The 21314-nt window shown below is 43.4% G+C and overlaps 1 protein-coding gene across 1 annotated transcript in view; it reads right to left on the reverse strand.

Moving 5' to 3' along the window:
- Window positions 1-21314, reverse strand: part of LOC145416647 (putative neural-cadherin 2) — a 139226-nt gene that overhangs the window by 48906 nt on the left and 69006 nt on the right. Inside the window, 5 exon segments of the mRNA XM_080285582.1 lie at window positions 89-291; window positions 1183-1585; window positions 10512-10697; window positions 12765-12917; window positions 16247-16410. Of these exon segments, the coding sequence (XP_080141708.1) occupies window positions 89-291; window positions 1183-1585; window positions 10512-10697; window positions 12765-12917; window positions 16247-16410 (1109 nt within the window).

Here is a 21314-nt window from a genome sequence, read left to right on the forward strand (position 1 = left end):
GCACTGTAACACACACACACACACACACACACACACACACACACACACACACACACACACACACACACACACACACAGGTGTCCCTACCCTTAGCCTGGTAACTGAGACAGCTTTTGATGCAGGGGCCATAGGGTTATCATTGACGTCGGCCACAGTGAGGGTGATGGTCGCTGTGGTGGCCAAGTTCTGTGCATCACTTAGGACCAGAGGCAAGAGTCGCGTCATCCCTTCTTCACGGTCGAGGGGCACCAAAGAGCTAACTACTGCCACGCCTCGGCCTTCATCACCATCTGAAAGGGAAAAGCACTTTCATCATCATCATCGTAATCGCTACTGAGGAAGTGTCTTGTTACTCATCATCAAGGCTGTGGGGTACTAGAAAACCCAAAACTGCCACACTTTGGCTTTGTTACCTCCTGAAAATAATATTACTATCTTAATTATATTTTCAACATCATCACATTCGGAACAAAGGTATGTATGTAAGCAAAGTGAACCAGGAAGCTAACTACCACGGCACCAGTTCTTTTGTCATCGGCTGAAAAATAATGTTATAATCATGATCGTACTGTCAACATCCTATGGACTAAACTGTTTGAAATAAAGCTACTGTTATCTCCATTAACCTTTGCCATTATGAGAAAAATACTTATATTTTAATCTTGATCTCTTGATGATTAAGGGAAGGATATCTCACACCAAAGCAGAGAAAGACAAAAGCTCCATTAATCATACCAGTTACTTAACTCTTCCAGTACTTGTTAAAAGTGTTTTTGACTTAAAACTGTATAAAATATAAACTGATGGTGAATTAATACCTAATCCTGGCTTCAAGATACTAATGATTCAAGAAAATTGGTTTTGACTTAAGAAATCAGTGTTTTATTTTGTTTGTATTTATGCATCCATGAATCAGTGTTTTATTTTGCATGTGTGTGTGTGTGTGTGTGTGTGTGTGTGTGTGTGTGTGTGTGTGTGTGTGTGTGTGTGTGTGTGTGTGTGTGTGTGTGTGTGTGTGTGTCCTTTTAACCTCTTACTCATGAATATGAAACATGATTCACATAATTATATTCCCTTATTCACTTTAACATTTTCCCCGTACATATTCGGCATGGGGTATGGACTGCCCGTACTTGCTATTATATCCATCTTGGGAGCGAACCCTCAGAATGGACACCTACCTTTATTGAACTGGACCCTAAAGGACTTCTTGATGTCGTCAGGAGCGCGAGGGTCGAGACTGACAGTGAAGGGTGGTCCATGGCCGAGAGTCCAGTCGTCAGCATCGTCCAGTGTGAGGTCCGCTATGTGGCAAGGTGGACTGTTCTCTTGTATATATAGGGTGTCCGGGTTGGCAACAATCGGCGCATTATCGTTGACGTCGGTAAGGGTGAGGGCCAGGGTGGCAGTGGATGTATGGGCCGGCACACCTCCATCAATGGCCAACACCCTTACCACGTGCACCCCGGCCCTCTCACGGTCTAGTCACCGACGCAGCCGCACCTCCCCAATGGAGTCCACGGCAAACAGTCTGTACAGGTCACTGGTGGGATCAATTGTGTACCGTACCTCTCCTGCCCCACCCTGCAACATAATTAGTCAATCTACAGCATTATATTACGATCAATAGTTCGCTGACATTTCCCTGCAGTGTCTGGTGATATAAAGTGTTACGTGAAAATTTTGTTTTGGGGATAGAGAGCAATACAATGTACAAAAAACTATAAGGAAGGATACTCTTTGAAGAATGTGGAGGAAATAGAAATGCTTATAATGAAAGGCATCTTCACTTCTGATGCCACCACACCTCTCGTGCTCCACTTCGCAACATACTGAAGCTAGACCCTTACCCTTGCCACCCAGAGACAGGGCAGTACACTCAGGACCTTTATCTACTTAAAGAAGTTTCCTAGCATCTCTTCCCTACCAGTGTACTGCTGTACGGGTTGCTGTAGAGGTCAGCACCTCTCCCTCCTCACCCTGTAATACAGTTTGGGCCCGTCCATACTTCTACCACCCACTGGCACAGGACCACACTTTCATGACCTTAGGAGGCACCACTGTACAGTACCTACTCATTGAAAATCAGTCACCTCACCTCTGCTGTTCACAGAACCTGAGTCACATACTCATGGGCTGAAGAATCTCCCATACACCTCTTCTCTACCAGTTCACTTTGAAAATGAGACATTATACTCTCCTGTATAATGCTACTGCAGGTTACATTATGTTGATGTTAAAAGGGTATGTACAGCATAGAACATTAAGGCTTAATTTGCAAAATAAACTGATAACTAAGAAACGTCAGGGAATTTCCTATGTCTGTAAAACAAGTCCGATAAGCGGTAGTAGCCTACAGAAGACACTGTTCAGGCTGCTCCCACATCACATGAGAGATTGTTTAACTGATGAAGACATTTTTATAGCATATGAGAGAGCCTCATGGTCACTAACTTTTCTCTTGTTGTCGAGGCAGTCCTTGCATTGACTTACTTGCCAATCTGTTTTATTGTGCATTCACACATTCTGAAAGCCAGAGTTCCATGCCTGCATGGGTTAACCTTGTTTACGTGTGGCTGCTTTCCAAGCTGAATGGACTCTGACTACAATGTCATGTCCTTTATGTATTGCTCCCATCATGGATCATCCTACAGTTTTCTTGGTCTGCTCACAATGGCTCTCCCTTCCACATTCAGTATGTGCATGGCTTATGCAGTTATCCTTAAACATTTTTTCTTATATCTTTAAACCATGTCAGCCTCCCCATACGCATCACCTCGTTATTACCCTCAACACCCAATTACCCACTTAATTCTGCACATACTGTTGTTCCTCAGTATGGTATTTCACATCCATCTCACCATTTTCATAAACTTACATTCAGACCTGATGACTTCTTTATTACTGTCCTTACTTCATTGCCATACGACATTATACTTTTCATGCATGAAGCCGATAATTTCCCGTTTTATGAATACCTCCACTGTACTGCAAATAGTGACAACAACTCGAAATATTTTATTTGGCAACTTTTGACTCTTGCAATACAATTAACCTGTGCATCACCCCATGAAGTAATTGTTTCACTCAGGTATGATCTTGCACGAAAATCACAAACTCAAGTTGGTCTACAAAATTTTTCATGCACATCGAAGAACAAGGACTAAGAGAAAAAATGAGATGTTTATTAACAGAGCAGCCATGAGACTTCCGGCATGACCATTTTTCACGTGGGAGTTTTGGAAAGGGGAGAGGCATCAGTGAAATAGATAGCTATTTAGACAGACTAACAAGTAGACAGGTAGACTGATTAACAGACAGACGGATGGGTAGATTAAAAAGTAAATGATATATAGCATGATTGGTAGACACATAGACAGACAGATAAATAAACAGAGGAAACCTATTGCAGTGCAGGGACTACCCTGACCTTATCCTTGTCTCTGGCCATTTATACAGCATTGTAGGAACCAACCACCACATCCTTTGTTCTTCCTACCCAGACAGCAAATATCTCCACCAACGCCTATACCAGACAACTTTTATCACCAAAAAAATTTTGTCAACTCCTCCTTGACCCATCATCCACATATCCACAAAATTTCAGCGAAATCCATCAATAACTTTTTGAGATATCTTGTGAACAAACAAACAAAAAACTACCGAACAGGGACTCTTACTCAGATCACCACCAAAATTCAGTCAATTCTTCCTTGGCGCACTGTCTACAAATCCACAAAATGTCATTGAAATCCATCAATAACTGTCTGATATATCATGAGGGCAAACAAACAAAGGCGAATAAGTACCTCCTTCAACTAACGTTGACGGAGAGGGGGGAGGGGGAAAGGAAGAAGTACAGACTTCTAACCGTATTCAGGCATTCATTTCTTATGGTGAAATATAAAAGTACAAGTCAGAGGAGCATAAGACAGTATGGATCAGTTGGATCAAGGATTGTGTGGGTAAAGTTGAAAGTTGGAATACAAATGTGGGCGATTGTGTGTGTGTATGCACCAACGCAAGATCGTGCTAGAAGAGTGAGAGAAGAGTTCTGGACAAATGTAGAAGTGTGCATGGAAAAGTTTGGAAGGAATGAGAGAGTGTTTTTGATTGGTGATATGAATGGTAAAGTTGGGAATGTGAAGGTGGATGGAATAGTTGGTGAGTGGGGTGTGCCTGCTGAGATAGATGAGAATGGCAGTGCGTTAGTGGACATTTGTGCTGGGAGGGGGTTGGTGATAGCCAATACCCTCTTCAGGCATAAAATGATCCACAGGTATACATGGCGAGTGATGAGAAGGGTGGGTGGTGAACTGAATGAAAGGAAGGCAATGATTGATTATGTGTGTGTGGATGAAAGGATGCGAAGATGTATATTGGATGCAAGAGTTTATAGAGGTTGGGGGAGTGGACTTTCTGACCACTACTTGGTGGTGGCCAGAATTAAAGTTCAAGTAAGATGGAGGAACAGAAGAAGGGAAAGAGGAGAGGAAGGAGTAGTTGCAAGGAGAGTGGAAAGGTTACAAGAGGATGAGAAAAAGGCAGAGTATAAGAGAGAAGTGGAGGAACGATTGGGCAAATATGAATTGGAGCAGATGGGGGACGTGGAAGGTGTGTGTAGAATATTTACAGAAGAAATATGTGCAGCATGTGATGTGGTGTGTGGAAGGAAGAGAAGATGGAGGGGGGTGCAAGGAACAGCGTGGTGGACTGAAGAGGTGAAACAGGCTGTGGCACAAAAGAAGAAAGCATACAATGAATGGATGAGGAATAGGGGCGTGGAAGAGGTTGAGAGACGGAAGAGAGAGGTATATGTAGAAAGAAAGAGAGAGGTGAAAAGATTAGTAAGAGAGAGTAAGAAGAGAGTGGATGAGGAATTTGGAAGGAATTTGAGTGTAAAGTGGAGGGACTGTAAGAAAATGTTCTGGAGAGAGGTGAAAAGAGTAAGATAGGGTGGAAGTGAAGTTAGCAGGGGAGTGAAAGATAAAAATGGTAGATTACTAGTGGAGAAGGGAGAAAAAGTGAGCAGATGGAGAGAACACTTTAAGGAATTGTTGAACGTAGAGGATGGAAGTAATGCGAGTATAAGTGGCTGGGGAATGGCTGGGAGAAGGAGGGAGGTGAGAAGACAGGAAGAAATCAGTAGGATAGAAGTTGTGGAAGCAATGAAGAAAGTTAAATCAGGGAAAGCCCCAGGAATTGATGGAGTGTGTGGTGAAATGCTGAAGCATGGGGGAGAGATAGTAGTAGAATGGATGTGGAAGATGTGCAGATTGGCCTGGGAGGAAGGTAGAGTCCCGGAGGATTGGAAGTCAGGTATAATTATTCCCTTGTACAAAGGAAAAGGGGAAAAAGAAGTGTGTGGTAATCATAGGGGCATTTGTCTTCTTAGTATAATAGGAAAAGTGTATGGTAGGATACTTATTGACAGAGTTAGAGAAAGAACAGAGGAATTAGTTGGAGAAGAACAGGGAGGCTTTAGGAAGGGAAGAGGTTGTGTAGATCAGATATTCATTCTCAGATCTTTAATGGAAAAGTTTCTAGAGAAGGGAAAGAAGTTGTATGCGGCTTTCATGGATTTGGAGAAAGCATATGACAGGGTGGATAGACTAGGATTGTGGAAAGTGTTAAGAATATATGGAGTAGATGGGAAGTTGTTGAATGCTGTGAAGAGTATGTACGATGGTGCGAAGGCTGCAGTGCGTGTGGATGGTGAACTAAGTGAATTTTTCTCTTTGAAAGTTGGGTTGAAACAGGGATGTGTCATGTCTCCATGGTTGTTCAATCTGTACATGGATGGGGTAATAAAAGAGGTACAAGGTAGGGTAGTGGATGTTGGAGTGGCCCTGGTGAGAGAGGATAGTGTTTGGAAACTCCCTGTGCTGTTGTTTGCAGATGATACTGTGTTGTTGAGTGAAGATGAAGGGGAGCTTCAAGGCTTGGTGGATGAGTTTGGGAGAGTGTGTAAGAAACGGAATCTAAAGGTGAATGTAGGGAAGAGTAAAGTGATGGTCTTTGAGAGAGGTGAAGTCAGTGAATGTACAGCGAGGTTGGATGGTGAGGAATTGGAAAATGTGAGTACGTTTAAGTACTTGGGTAGTGTGATGAGTAAGGATGGAGGTTTGGAGGGTGAAGTGCTTGAAAGGGTACAGCAGAGAAGAAAGGTTGCTGGTTCTTTGAAAGCAGTGATAAGAAACAGGGAAGTGAGCATGGAAGTGAAAAAGTTACTACATGACAGTATTGTGATACCAACTCTAACGTACGGAAGTGAAGCTTGGACGTTGTTGGAAGGATACAAGTCAAGAGTGAGAGCAGTGGAAATGAGTTATTTAAGAGGAGCCTGTGGAGTCACATGGAGAGACAGGCTGACGAATGAGGATATAAAGGAGCGTTGTGGTGTTGATGTGGATGTGATAGGAAGCGTTATGAGGAACATACTGAGGTGGTTTGGCCATGTGGAGAGGATGGAGGGTGAAAGACTAACGAAGAGAGTGTATGTGAGTGAGGTGGAGGGGGAAAGAGGGAGGGGGAGGCCGAGGATGAGATGGAGGGATGGGGTGGAGAGGTATATGAGAGAGGGGGGTGTGAGTTGGGAGCAGGGGAGTGAAATGGCGGGGGACAGGGCGATTTGTTTGTGGCCACCCCAAACGGGATTGAGGCGTCTGGCAATAGATAGATAGATAGATAGACAAGTCAGGTTTAGCCATTTTAGGCACAGACCTCCTTTGACCCCAATTACATAACCTAGACCCGAGATATACAACCCGTGCTCAGTCTAACCTCTGACCTGCTCTCTGTCTGACCTTTAACCTGCTCTCAGTCCGACCTATGACTTGTTCTTAGTCTGACCTCTGACCTGCTCTGGTAAAGACGTGCTCAGAGCTCTCCTAACCCCTTTAAATGGCGCCTGCCCTGTGATTCACCTGCTGTGTGTCTACCTCGGAGTTTATAAGGGACCTCATGGTGAAAGAGAAAGGTGGATACACTTATTGTCTGTTTTGTGAGTTGGTAAGTAGGTTTAGTTTAGAAATTAGGAAAAACTGTGAAGCAACTGACACGTTAAGAGATAGATTGAAAGGTTGGGAGAATGAAGCTGGAATGATGGGTGCTAAGGTATTGCATGTACAGGAAGTGCAAGCAGAAGTCTCAGACAAAGCAGAAAACTTAGAAACTAGACTAGTTAAGGTTGAGACCAGGGTAGACGATAGTGTTGGCTTCCAGTCAGTCAAGGGAGGGTGCAAGGATAAGGCAAGTAGTAGTAGCAGGACTGTGGCTATTAAAAACAGGTTTCATGTACTAGAGGATGAAATATGGATGAGCCTATACTCATACTTGTCAGGGACTCGTTGAGAATGTGTTTTGTGTTAAGGGGTCTAGAAGGAAGCGATATTTCTGTCCTAGGCGTAGGATACAGGACGTGACTGAGAGATCTGATGACTTAGTCAGCAACACCTCAGAGGACTGGGTCTTTGTCACTGTGGTAGGGACTAACAATGTAGCTTCAGTCAGGCCACTGGAGATTCTTAGGAAGTACAGGAACTTTATTAGGAAGTTCAAGGAACATCGTAAGAAGTTGTCTGTGGCTTGTTACCAAGATTTGATGTTCCTGAACATAATTATTGGAGTCAATAGTGGGCTAGATGGTCTGTGTAGAATGGAGGGTGTGATGTTTGTTGATGTTTGGGACAATTTTAGTCATGAAAGGAGTTTTTATGGTAGAGCAGGCCTTCACCTTATGAGGGCAGAAATGACTAGGTTATATACAGTGTAAGACGAGTATAATCAGTGCAATGTAATCGGTATAATATACAGACCACCTAGTTAGACGAAAAATATAGAATTTTGTATGATGAAATAAAATCATTAATAAATAAAAAGAACGACTGTCTTATTTTGGGGACTTTAATAATCCGAATACTGACTGGAAAATTTGTGTGCAGACGAAGGGAATTGGGTGTTAGAACTGACAGACGATGCATTTTTAAGTCTGGCCGTGAATACCCAGATGCGCAGTAATAATATTCTTGACCTTGCCCCAGCAACAGGTAGATATCCAATCAATTTCTGTGATACTGGTGATAATTACAGCAACATCGATCATAATATCATTAGACTTGAAGCTACCCTTAACTGTAAAACCAGTATAAATATCTTTTTACTTCCTAACTTAAAAAAAAAAAAAAACTTCCATATTCTGAGAAAGGACATTTCCAACACCAACTAGATTAAGTTACTACAACAACGTCCAAGAATTGTGGAATATACTGACTAATCGATTGATGCTTATCAAACGAAAAAATATACAGAAAAATGCCCGAAACGAATAATCACCTTAATAAACTGGCCTCAATGTTGAAGAATACTGAAGAAATCATTGGTTGCAAGAGAAGAGCATATAGGCTAATAAAAATATAAATATACAGGAAATCACGATGACGAGACCAAATATTTTATACCACACCGGCAATATACGAATATTATTCGGAAAACTAAACGGGGCTAAGAAGCGAAAATTTATCGTGAAGCAAAATCAAACCCTAAATAATTTTTTCCTTATATGAGTATGGAAAATGTACAGGATATCATAGGCCCTCTAACAAGCTCGGAAGGCGATCTCGTCCATGATACCGAACAATGGCAACATTACTGAAAGACTCATTCTACAGTGTTTTCATAAAAGAAAATCATGTAAAAGTTCCCATCCCTCAATCGGTGTTCTGAGGACCAGGAGAGGATAAGTGATCAACCAACAAAGTGACAGGACGCCAAGTGTTAAATTATCTTTAGAAAATCGACCCAAATAAATAAAATGACCCTCATCAGATAATTATCTCCTTGCCCATTGCGTGAATATTAGTCATGTAGCCTTTCTTATGACAAAAATATTCAGTAAGTCATTAACTGAATGTAGAGTACCTAATCAATGGAAGCTCGCTAATATATCACCTATCTTTAAAAAGGGCGATTAAAAAACGAGCCACAAATTACCACTCAACAAGCCTAATTTCAGTACTAAGCAAAATTTGGAAAGAAAATTATTGGAGATAAAATTACCTTGTTCCTTACGCATTACTTTTTAACAGAAAATCAGAACGGATTTCGTAATAATAGATCATGCCTCACAAATCTGCATGAATTTTTTGCAAACGTAAACGATAACTGGGACGCAAAAATACTATCGGATGTCATCTACCCAGATTTTCAGAAACGTTTGATAAGGTCCCCCATCAAAGACTACTGGAAAAACTAAAGGCCATGACCTCTCTAACAAGTTATGTTCATGGACTGGTGATTGGTCGAATCGCAGGCAGCATGTACTGATAAATGATGAATCTTCAGAATGGCTAGGAGTAACATGCGGAGTTCCTCAAGGGTCAAATCTAGGACCAGTTCTTTTCACTGTTTTTATCAATCATCTAGAAAATGGACTCGCTTCTAAGGCAGCGAAGTTTGCAGATGACACAAAAATTGGATGCAAAGTAATTATGAAAGCAGACTGTGAATCTATACAATACTACCTGATAAGTTAATAAACTGGTGTGAAAAATGGCAGATAAAACTTAATGTAGACAAATGTAAGGTAATACACTTTCGAGATAAAAACATTGAATATGAATATGCATGTTCAATACCCCACTGACGAAAGTAAAGGAGCGACGGCTTAGGAGTTATCTCAAAAACTCAAAACAGTGAAAATCAGCCAGTGAGAAGGCAAACAAAATGCTCGGCTTCATCGCAAGGAACTTTGATGATAAAACGTCATTAGTTGGACCACACCTAGAGTACTGTGTTCAGCAATGGTCCTCGGATCTTATTATCGACGATGACAGGCTCAAGAGAGTGGAGCTCAGAGCCACAAAACGATTCCATCAGTGGAGATTTGCCCTGAGAAGAGCTATTAAAGAAACTACATATGTTTTCAATAAGTGACGACTCAGAGGAGATCTAGTATAATTATTCTAATTCTTGAGAAATTTGACGATGTTAGATATGATAATTTGTTCGACATATGGAAAAATCTATTTATCGATTGCCAGACGCCTTAATCCCGAAAGGGGTGCCCACAAACAAATCGCCTCCATGTCGCCCTGTCCCCCGCCATTTCACTGCCCTGCTCCCAGCTCACACCCTCTTCTCTCATATATCTCTCCACTCCATTGTATCCCTCCATTTCATCCTTGGCCAAGGACAGAACAATACAATGACTTATAGTTAAGAGTGGAGAAACTGCCACAATTATTTTTTGTTTCGGGTAGATGGACAGAGAAAGAGAATAGGAGAAACTTTCCATGTTGCCAGTTCTTCCTGGAGGAACAAATCTGAGTTATGGCAAGGAATCGATGGTATACATATTCGAGAATCTCTTCCCTGACTGCTGGCAGTCAAGGTAACCAGTGACTGTCAGGAACCAAGCAACGCATCCTTGGGCAGACTGTGGTTACGTGAAAGGGTCAGCTTCTCTAAGGCTGTGGTGCTGATTTCCATACTATATTTTTGCTACCCTCACCTGATCATGGTCGGTGGCAGTGAAGGTGGCCAGAGAGGAACCAATCGGGGTATCCTCGGGCAGTGTGAGGTTACGCCAGGTTGAGGCCAGGCGCGGTGGATTATCGTTGTCATCCATCAGTTCCACCAACACCCAAGACGAGTCCACACGACCATCACCATCCGCATCAGCCCACCCATTCGCTGCCTACACATCACTACATCAACATCATCATAACCCTACCCCATAATCTATACATATCATCATCACAATCCTATCCCATATACCATACATCATCACCATCAAAATCATCATTGCAACCCCATCCTCGTCAGGTTACTTTACATGAATCTAATCCTCTGCTCAACCTAGCTGCACCTGCACTTCATTATCGTCATCATCATCATCATCATCATCATCATCATCATCATCACAACCCTATCCCACGTTCGCTACAACATAGTCTTCATTATCATCAGAACCCTACCCACATTAGTATCATCATCAACATCATGTCCCACTTTCACTTCATCACCATCATCATCATCAACATGTTCCATGTTCGCTTTATCATCATCACCATCATCATAAACATCATCATCACAACCATATCCCACTATCAGTAAATCATCATCATCATCAATATCATCATCATCATCATCATCATCATCACAACACTATCCCATTTTGACACAGTAAGGTGGTCCACTGCACAAACTCATCATTTCCCTAATCTTAATCACTGCATTTTCTTTACAGTCACTGTGAGTTTCATAGCAGCATTTCGTCTGATTTTTAAAGAAGCAATTTTCTCTGATATGAAAAGAGCGAAGGTCCTTTGATTTTTGCGTGTTTAGGAAGTGTCTTAAAGGCATACGAATGTTAGAACTGCAATTTTCTTTTTAATTTTAGAAATGAAATGTTATTTGGTATCTAGGAAGGCTAATTTCTTAGTGGTTTAGAACAGCAACCTAACTTGTGCTATACAACAGCACTTTCCATGTAATTTAGCAACATTATTTTTGATATACGCAGGAGTAACTTTCTTTGGCACGTGGAACAAACACTTTGATATTTAGAACTGTAATTTCTTCTGAGATAAAAAAAACATTCTTGATACGTAAGGAAGGTTGGGTAATCTGCTAAGTTAGGAAGGTGCAGGGATCTGACAAACTAGGTTAGATCTGGTAAGTTAAGTGAAGATATCTGGTGAGTTAGGAGGTCTCAGAAATTCGGGAGGTTTGGGGGGGGGGGAGGCCTGAATACACCTGATTTGATCTAAATGAAAGTGAGGTGGCTTGAATGGATGTAAATAAACCTAAATGGGCCTAACTGAATGGCCGGATGCAAATGAATCTGATTGGAGCTTAAACGGCGTAAACTTATGTAAAAGGGCTTTGACGGATGTGACCAGTTATTCTGAACTGAATGGATATAAATGAACCTGAGTGGAATTAACTGCCGCTGAATGGATGTGGATTGACGATACTGAACCCCAAATGGCCAGTATTGATATAAACTGACTTAGACCTATGTTTAATTAACATGAATAATCTTTGTATGTTCTGTATAAGTGTGAAATAGATCTAATTAGGTCTGAACCAGCCTGGACTGATGAGACCGGACTTAAATGGATCCACAAGGCCTGACTGGCTGTAAGCATACCTGACTAGGCTATCCCTGAGTGAATGCAAATGGATCTAAGGGCATTTGTCTATGAATGGACCTAAGTGGACGTAAGCAAAGTTATAACCCTGCCTGAATGGGTCTCAATGGACGTAAGTGAACCTAATCCAACCTCAGCAAATTTAAATAAACCGAAACTGATATCACGTTGCTCAATGCATCCAAATTCCTGAGTGTGCATCTTCCCAGTAACATGGACCCTGAACCTGAAGCCCTAGCGTTGGAGTGGGCCTTCGCAATCAAGCGTTGATGCAGCCTGGAGTGCTCTCAGTATGCCAACTTATTCCAGAAATTACTTGACTGAATCGACAAGAACTAAAGTGACCAGGCTGAATCTAAGTACAGTAGACCTGAAATGACCTGGGAGAATCTAGCTAGGCCGGAAATGGCCTGACGGAATCTAACCGGACCTTAAATAATCTGACTGACTCTAACTTGAGATGAAGTAACTTGAATTAATTTGCTGGGACGTGAGGTAACCTATATTAATCTAACCGAATCTGAAATGTCCTGTGCTGGACTTAAAACAAAGTGACTCTACCCATACCTGAACTAACCTAAATGTACCTAATATACAGCTGTGTCTACCTTGTCAGTAACCTGGACCTGGAATCTGAAGCCCTGGCGTTGGAGAGGGTCCTCATAATCCAGCGCTGACACAGCCTGGAGCGCCCCGCTACTACCGTGAGTTGAACTGACCAGACGGAACCTCTCCCATCCTGGCCCGCTCTCATTGACGATCTGAAAACACCAGATCACTAGTGACTTTATATTCACTGATATGTCAGACAACACCCTCTCAAAACCCTTGACACCATTCCTGAATGAGAGAACCCTAGCTTATATTCAGTATAGATGGTGCGTATTAGTACACAAGTGATGGCATGTAAAGCTGTGTGACCTGTAGGAGAGCTGTTGAGTCTTAAGGAACAGGCTGTTACGGCAAATCCTTGTGAGAGAAAAGTAAAACAATTAGAATGAGATTGTTTTAACTTAACAGTGATCCCTAACCCCTTTCACCTCGGTTGATGGCCAAGTGTAGTCAGACTGGAGGATCGATCTCACTTGTAACCAAAGATCCTCACTCCTGCCTCAGAGCTAAGTCTTATACAGTTTCCTACAACCACGACTTTGCATTCTTGCCGTGAGAGTGAATGAGGTATTCTACATTTCAGCGTTGCTTCCATCTATTTCATTCAGCTTAAGCATGATTTTTCGAACGAATGGAGTTAGATATACCCCTAATAGACTCAGAATGTATAGGAGGCCTTCCTCGAATTCAAGAACAACAGCGATTTTATGCCCTCCACTACTTGTTTGATTCCTTTATGCCCTCCTCGCTTGTTTGATTCCTTTCGCTAATGCTAGAGAGGAACACAGTCATGTGGTAGCACCAATACAACATGGCAAGTGGGATGCCTGGTCTCGAAAGAATGTAAATTGGCAACTACACCCTACAGATCACATACATATCTACTGGCAGAATATTGTATTCTACCTCGGAGAGACTTCCCAGACTAGATCAGCTTGATATAAAAGCTCGCTCTCCTCGGTCATCTGGAGACCAGTGACCCTCAAGCTTCACTATGAGGAATCTTTTTTACTATGCTACCAACAGACGATTTTATTCAACTAAGCAGAGACTTGATAACTGGAGAGGCTTGATACAATTTCCTCACGCTCTGAAAAAACACAGATGATTTTACAGTATTCCCTGATTTTCTTCTTTGGATTCTGCCAAGCAAATGTATTCAGTTTAGAGGAGATCTGTTATAGTAAAAGGACTACAACATTCTCCATTAACCTTTTCATGACTATAAATGTGATTTTTTCAATTACGCGAGAACTCTTGTAATGAAAGTGTTGGAAATTATCTCCATTTACCCCTTAAGCATGACTGTTTTTTATATTTTATTTTTATTTATTCTTGCCACCTCCAGATGATATTATTCGGCAAGACTAGAGGCCTCACAGTTAAAGGGTGAATCTCTAATGTACACAATGATGGCATAATTTATTATTGACAACTCCTAATGATTTCCTTAAACATAGAAAAAGCCTCTCTTTCCGAAGGGGTTACTGAAGAGTATATCCCATCTCTGCATCTAGGAAAGTCTCTCCTAAAGAAATAATAATGTGTATATAGGAAAAATAAAAGAAAGGTATACCATTAGTAAGAGGGTTTAGCAGAGATCGCACCAAAGTTCACAGGTGCTTGAAAAACAATGCAGGTGATGTGCTGCTTTTATATCGTGTCTCACCAAATGGTTTATAGTGACAGGATTTTTGTTTTTCCGCAAATAGTACACAAATTCCTTCACACCTGAATATTTTTAGTCTTTAAAACAAATCCACTTTGGCATAACTTCCACGCTTCACATTGCCAGACCTCTCATTGCATACTTTACTGTTACACCTCATAGAGTTACACATCAGACTGCTACACCTTGCACTGTTCCATCTCGCACTGCCGCATCTCACACTGACACATCTCACACTGAAGATACACATCACATTACCACATCATATACTACCACACAACATACAGTACTGCTAGACTGCATAAACATCACACTGCCACAACTCAGCATTTGACCGCAAATGCTTTCCGAATGCCCTGTGTTCAATATTCAGTGACAAGATCAGCTACTTAAACGTGTTAGTGATATATATATATATATATATATATATATATATATATATATATATATATATATATATATATATATACGGCCTTAATGACCAGGGGCTTCAGCCCCAATGGTTGATAGGCCAGAAAAAAAAAAAGTGTTAGTGTGTATTCTTTTTGTCTGTTCCTGCATATAATTTTTTATGGTCTTTTTGATCGTCTACTTTCCTTCTCTACCTTATATAGCCATTATCATTAGTATCATCATCATTGTTGTAACCCTATTTCTTACTAATACACTGGGTGTACAATATTCAGACATAAAACCAGGGAAGTTTAAAATCATCATCATCATCATCATCATTAGTTCTTTTCTCATTTCTCAGTAATGCATTAAACTAGAAGGATTCAGGAATATCGGCATCAAAGCTAAAACAAAAATCAGAGAACATCCTTGCGACGTAGCTAAAGCTGGTGGTATGATGTTGTTCGTCATGCAGATTGGTTCGCTCATTCTTGGGTTAGCAACTCTACCAATACTAGAAAGCACTCAGAGAGCACTTGCCTCCGCCAGTGCCATTGCCATTAAAAAGGATCTGGATCCGGATCCGTGAATATAGGATCCGGATATAGATCTGCATCCATCCCAAAATTTAATAAATTCTTCATGAGGTATGAATATTTTCTTTTCATTATGGATAATATGAAGTTTGTTGAAAAAGTTTATATATTTTTGCCCTTTTCTGCATAGCCACGTCCACACATGCACTCTAATAAAATTTTCATAAATAGAGGATTATATTGATGTGATTTACTTTTACTTATGGTACGATAAAAGTACGGAATTACTGTACGGTATTTTTCCGTACGGTACGGTTCGGAAAAATAATTGAGGGGACGGTATGAAATTACAGTACGGCATTGCAGCCAGGTACGGAATGCGGAAAAACATTCCGAACCGTTCCGTACTACCAGCCTTGTTCCTCACACACTAACACACATAACATTTCCCCATTCCACAACCACACATTACATTCACTGCTCACACTGTTACAGTTCTCATTTACCACGATGCATTTTTTTTTCCTAGCTTCCTGCAGTTTAGGACGGAAAAAAGAAATCTATAAAGGAAAAATGAAAGACGACTTGTTAATCTAGAAAACAGACGGAACAGCCAAACCTTCCAATAGAAGAATCCATTCCCAATCTGGATATAGTTGTTTAGGAAATAACTTTTAAAAATTAAGACAGTCCACACCAAGAACATGACTGATAAAACTCTTTCGTATTTCCTTCAGTAATTATAAGAGGCTTTATGTAAGAGGTAAAGTATTACCCATATTCAGAGGATTTTATTGAGGATAACCAGAAATGTCTAGCAGCAGCAAATCACACACACACACACATACAAAAGGTTGACTAAGCTCTCTGAAATTTGTACCCTGAAGTTGAAGTGATTGGATATATCAGGGTCGTTGACGACAAGGAAGGCGATGGTGGTGAGCGGGGCGACTGTCTCGTGAACTCTCAAGAGCCACTCCCGACGCGAGAACTTGGGTGTCACATCATTCTCATCCCCTACCCTCACCAGCACTGTCCCTGTCCCTGTAAAGAGTACGAGTAAATGAGTGTCAGTGGACAGGGAACTGACTCAGGGTTGACATTCATATATATATATATATATATATATATATATATATATATATATATATATATATATATATATATGTGTGTGTGTGTGTGTGTGTGTGTGTGTGTGTGTGTGTGTGTGTGGAGTAGGGACCTAAAAAATAATCTACATACAGTCTGTAAAACGTAGGAGGACTTTGAGGAAGGTCATTTAATTACTGTCAAAAAAAAAAAAATAATAATATGCGTTGGCTAGTGTTGGGCCGAGCAGCGAACCCTTAGCAACACCGTCCTTTTGTCTGCAGCACTTACCATCAAACATGAATAAAATATCAGTGGCTGCTGTGGCGAGTAAGTACCTGAGTTTGGATTTGACGAAACCATTAACATGCGTCGAAATATGATACAAGTGCAGATATGTCGACAGTTTCTTTGAGTGGTATAATTGTAAAAAAAAACTCGTGATACCAAAACTGGTCATGGTAGAATTATCATCGATGGTAAGTTCGCAGATTTCTTTAGTGAAGAAGAATGTGTCTTTTACTGAATATCCATTAGTAGTCACAGAGGACAAAATAGGGTGTAGAAATATGGGTATATATATCATAATCAAATGTTCCGATGGCTGACAGACGGGAACATAAAGGGTAGTTATCCTTGTGGACTTTTGGTAGACTGTACATAATTCCAGGTTGATATGGGGATACAAAGAGTTTTCGTTGTCTTCAGCAAAGACTTCGTCCAATCATAAGTGCGAGGTAAGCTATTTACTTTATCTTCATGTTGCAGGAGTAGAGGGAAAACGTCGTCATGCAGTTGTCCAGACTTTGATTTTTTTCTGTAACATGGTATCAGTTTTAGAAACATAATCATCCCTGTTGAGTAGAACCACACCATTACCTCTATAGGGCTTAATAATGATGAAACTTGGGTCTCTAGAAAGGCCATTAAGTGTCATGAGCTCGTCCCGGCTGAAACGGTGTTTACAGTCATGAGAACTGGCTCAATGATTGCCCTCAATCAACGCACTGGTTAAATGACTGCCCTCAAAGTTTTTGACCAACGTTTTACTTTTACATACGGTACGCTGATGACTATATTTTAATCTTTAAGTCCCCTGACCATGTTCCTCTGTTTTTAAATCACATTAATGGTAATCTTCGTGATATTAAATTCACATTCGAGTCAGGGAAAGAAAAACCCCTCCCATTCTTGGATATCACAATTCTCTGAACTGGTGACTCCTTTACAGTTTCAGATTACCGGAAGCCGACATATACAGGTCTATGCACGAAGTTTTCATCGTTCATACCTAATGAATACATCACGTGCGTACCACATTTACTTCAGTTATCCAAACCTATGTATTGAAACTGAATTGCTAAAAGAAATCCTTTCTCAGAATGGTTTTCCAAAAGTTTACTGAAACATAGACTGGCAAAGTTTTCAGTAAAATATATTGTTATGCTGGATGTTTTTAGACCGACATCTCGCTCTGAAGACACCAGCAACTGAGCGGGGTCCTCCTAGACCGGCAGTAGAACACTTACACAGGAACAGGGCATAAAAACTCGGCAGTATACCTTAACACATCTATTGTCTCAGTCCAATTCCCTTTCAATATACTGTACATATACAAAGATACACTGAATATGGATGGGGTAAAGTGACAGGGTGACTAATGCTAGCATAACATAACACATGGGCACGGTATTGATGCCTGAGTCAGTGTACAATTTCCTTTCAATACACATATATAACATATCACATGGGCACGGTATTGATGCCTGAGTCAGTGCACAATCTCCTTTCAATACACATATCAAGATACACTGAACATGAATAGGGTAAAGTGACAAGTTAATTAATGCTAGCATAACATATCACATGGGCACGGTATTTATGCCTGAGTCAATGCACGAGAGATTATCACATAGCCGTGGCGACACTATTCACACACTCTGTCTTTTGGACTGCACTTGGTAAGTTAGTCTCTGGGCCACACACTAGTACATTACCCTGGTTCAGGAGAGCTTAGGCATAAACACAGTACTTTGAATAAACTGGAGTAGAGACCTTTGTGTATTATTTTTGTCTCATTGTTTGTATCACTTATAGTCACTTTCACTGTTTAAGTCTTTAGCACGACTCTGGGAGTTGGAGGCGTCGTCACTGGGCTACTGAGGCCTGGGTTTAACTGAGGTGGCGCCTGAGAGTGGGAGGGGGCCCTTCTGAAAAGCCATCCTGTAGAAGGCCTGGGACAGATCTTGGGGGCGTCGCGGCCCGGGCGCGTGTCTGCTCCGGGGTGCAGGGAGGCCCTTTCCTGTGTGAGCCTCGACCTGGTAAGGGGCCCTCGGGACTGGGGCCAAACAGCGTCAGGAGTCGGGCCTGCCACTTCTTACTCCTGGCAGAGGGCTGACGGGGAGTGGGGCCGGAGTGGTCCCACCTTGGGGTCCACGGGCTAGCCTTGGGAGGCCTGGAGCTGCGGTCGCCTCTAGGATGGGGCACCGTCAGGGGTTGACTGCAGCACCTCTCCCGCGGGGCGTCCGTCAGGATCTGGTGTCGTCCAGGGGCAGACGGTAGGGCGTGAACTCTGCCTTCAGCGACAGGATCTCGCCACCACTCCTGGAACGGCAGCACCTCTGGGTAACCACACCTGGAGGGAGAGAGAGAAGGGCATCCCATGCAGCCGAGGGGCAGTGAGCAGGCTGTGCAAGGGACCTTCCCCTCCGGGAGAACCCTCGAGACTGTGGATGAAGGGCGTACAATGGCCATCCCTTCCCCGATGCATACAGTGGCCGTCGTCGCGGTTCCACAGCCCCTTGGAGTAACAGCAGAAGGACGTACATTGGCCGTTACCACAGTGCTGCTCCCGAAGGAGGAAGAGGCAGATGAGGGATGTACAGTGGCCGTTCCTTCCCCGGCACATACAGTGGCCTTTGCCACAGGTCTGCCTGCCCAATGGGAAGTAGCTGAGGGACATAGAGTGGCTGTTCTCTCCCCAGTACGTACAGTGGCCGTTACCGCGGTGCTACTCCCGTAGGAGGAGGAGGAAGTGGATGAGGGACGTACAGTGGCCGTTCCCTCCCACGCGTACAGTGGCCGTCGTAGCATTTCCACTCCTCCTTCCTTTGCCTGTCGGTGTGTGCTCAATAGCTATCACACTGAGGCGGACTCCAGATGTGGCTGCAGCAGAAGGACGTACAGTGGTCGTTCCTTCCCTGATGCATACAGTGGCCATCGTCATGGGGCTGCAGGGGGAAACAGGTGAGGGATGTACAGTGGCCGTTCCCTCCCCGGTACATACAGTGGCTGTTACCGCGGTGCTGCCTGGGACTGTATCTGGAGCAGTCTCACCCCGATCCTGCCGAGGGCTGGTCCGGCCGAGAAGTAGTGTCGCATTCCTGTGATGTTGCAGTTGGGTAGGTTGAGGGGAAGAGGGACACAAGGTCGGGGTGCCCCGGCGCCCGTCTTGCTGTGGGCCAGTCCCACACTCACCTGGCCTGCCATTGTGTCCTCCTGGGGTGGGGGTAGGACTGTGGCTCCGTAGCGAGGTGGGGAGTCCGGCAACAGAGGCGCGCATATTACCACCGTCCGTGGTAAAGAAGTCACGGCCCCTTGACTGGAGATGGTATGTACTTGTAGTGGAGGTCTGGTGGGTAGGTGTGATGTATTGGAGGAGGGCGGTCCAGTGATGTGTTATGTGGTTGGGTTCTTGGTGGGGGTTGAGTGTGAGGTGGAGTGTGGAAGTGTGTGAGGTGTGGCGGAGGCTGCGGAGGAGCTGGTGTGTCCCTCGTAATCTCTGACCCAGTCCGTGTGGGAGATGCCAAACTATCCTCTGGATCCTCATCTCGGGTGGTGGTGCTTGGTGCAGGGTTGGTGGCTGTATGCTGGCTAGGGGTGAGGTCCTTGGCCTTTTATGGGGGAGGTTAGGGTAGGAGCGGCGGCTCCCCCTGGGAAATGAGTCGGTGGAAATTTCCACCTTGCTTGATGTAGGCTGAGTGTGATGGGGCTAGTATTGGGGGTGTGTGTTGTGTGTGGGGGTAAGTGTGGTGAAGTTGGTGAGGTAGGAGTGGGCACAGGGGTGTATCTGGTTGGTGGGCGTGAGAGGCGTCCAGATCTGGTGGTGATGGTAGTGAGGGTGGGTGTGGGAGATGAAGCTGTGGAGGCATGTGGTGGTGTGGGAGTCCTGTTTTGGTCATGGGCGGTTGTGGGTGGTGGTGCGGGGTGGCGCGTGTATTGATCGGTGGGTAAAGGGTGGACATGTATGGATGATTGAGTGGTGTGGGTGGTGGGTGGTGTTGATGCACATGGGGAGTTTGCAGGTGAGGTGGTGCAGGGGGTGGTGACAGGGGGAGTGAGGGTGGTGGAGGGTGAGTGTCGTGGTGGTAAGGTGCGGGTGGTTGTTTCCGCGATGGTCATGGCGGGACATGTTGCGGAGTGGGGTGGTGTTGGTGTGTTGGTAGGGGTAGGGGTCGGTGATTGGAAGTGGTGGGTTGGAGGAGGTGAGGTGGGCGTGTGGGGTGTGGTAGGAGGAGAGGTTGGTGAGGTTGCGGACTCAGAGGAACTCGGTGGTGTGTCATGTAAGGGTGCAGTGGCAGGAGGTGTTGTGGCAGGTGAGGTGGAGGGGGAGGGCGAGAAGGAGTAGGAGTATGAACCAGTGGGATGATTCTTGGAAGGGGGGGAGGTGAGTGGTGCACGGCGGGAGGTGTGTGGTGCGTGGTTTGGCGGAATGTAATTGTGGGTGGGTTGGAAGGGGTGAACGTGGCGGTTACGGCATGTGCGTGTATGCCCATGCTGTTGGATAATAACTTGGTAAGGGTTAGGGACTTTGATGATGGTGAAGGGGCCTTCGAATTGGGGAGAAATTTTGTCAGGGG

This window comes from Coenobita brevimanus, chromosome 107 (assembly GCF_032717465.1).
Source record: "Coenobita brevimanus isolate Jiangsu-jjx chromosome 107, ASM3271746v2, whole genome shotgun sequence".
Lineage (NCBI taxonomy): Eukaryota > Metazoa > Arthropoda > Malacostraca > Decapoda > Coenobitidae > Coenobita > Coenobita brevimanus.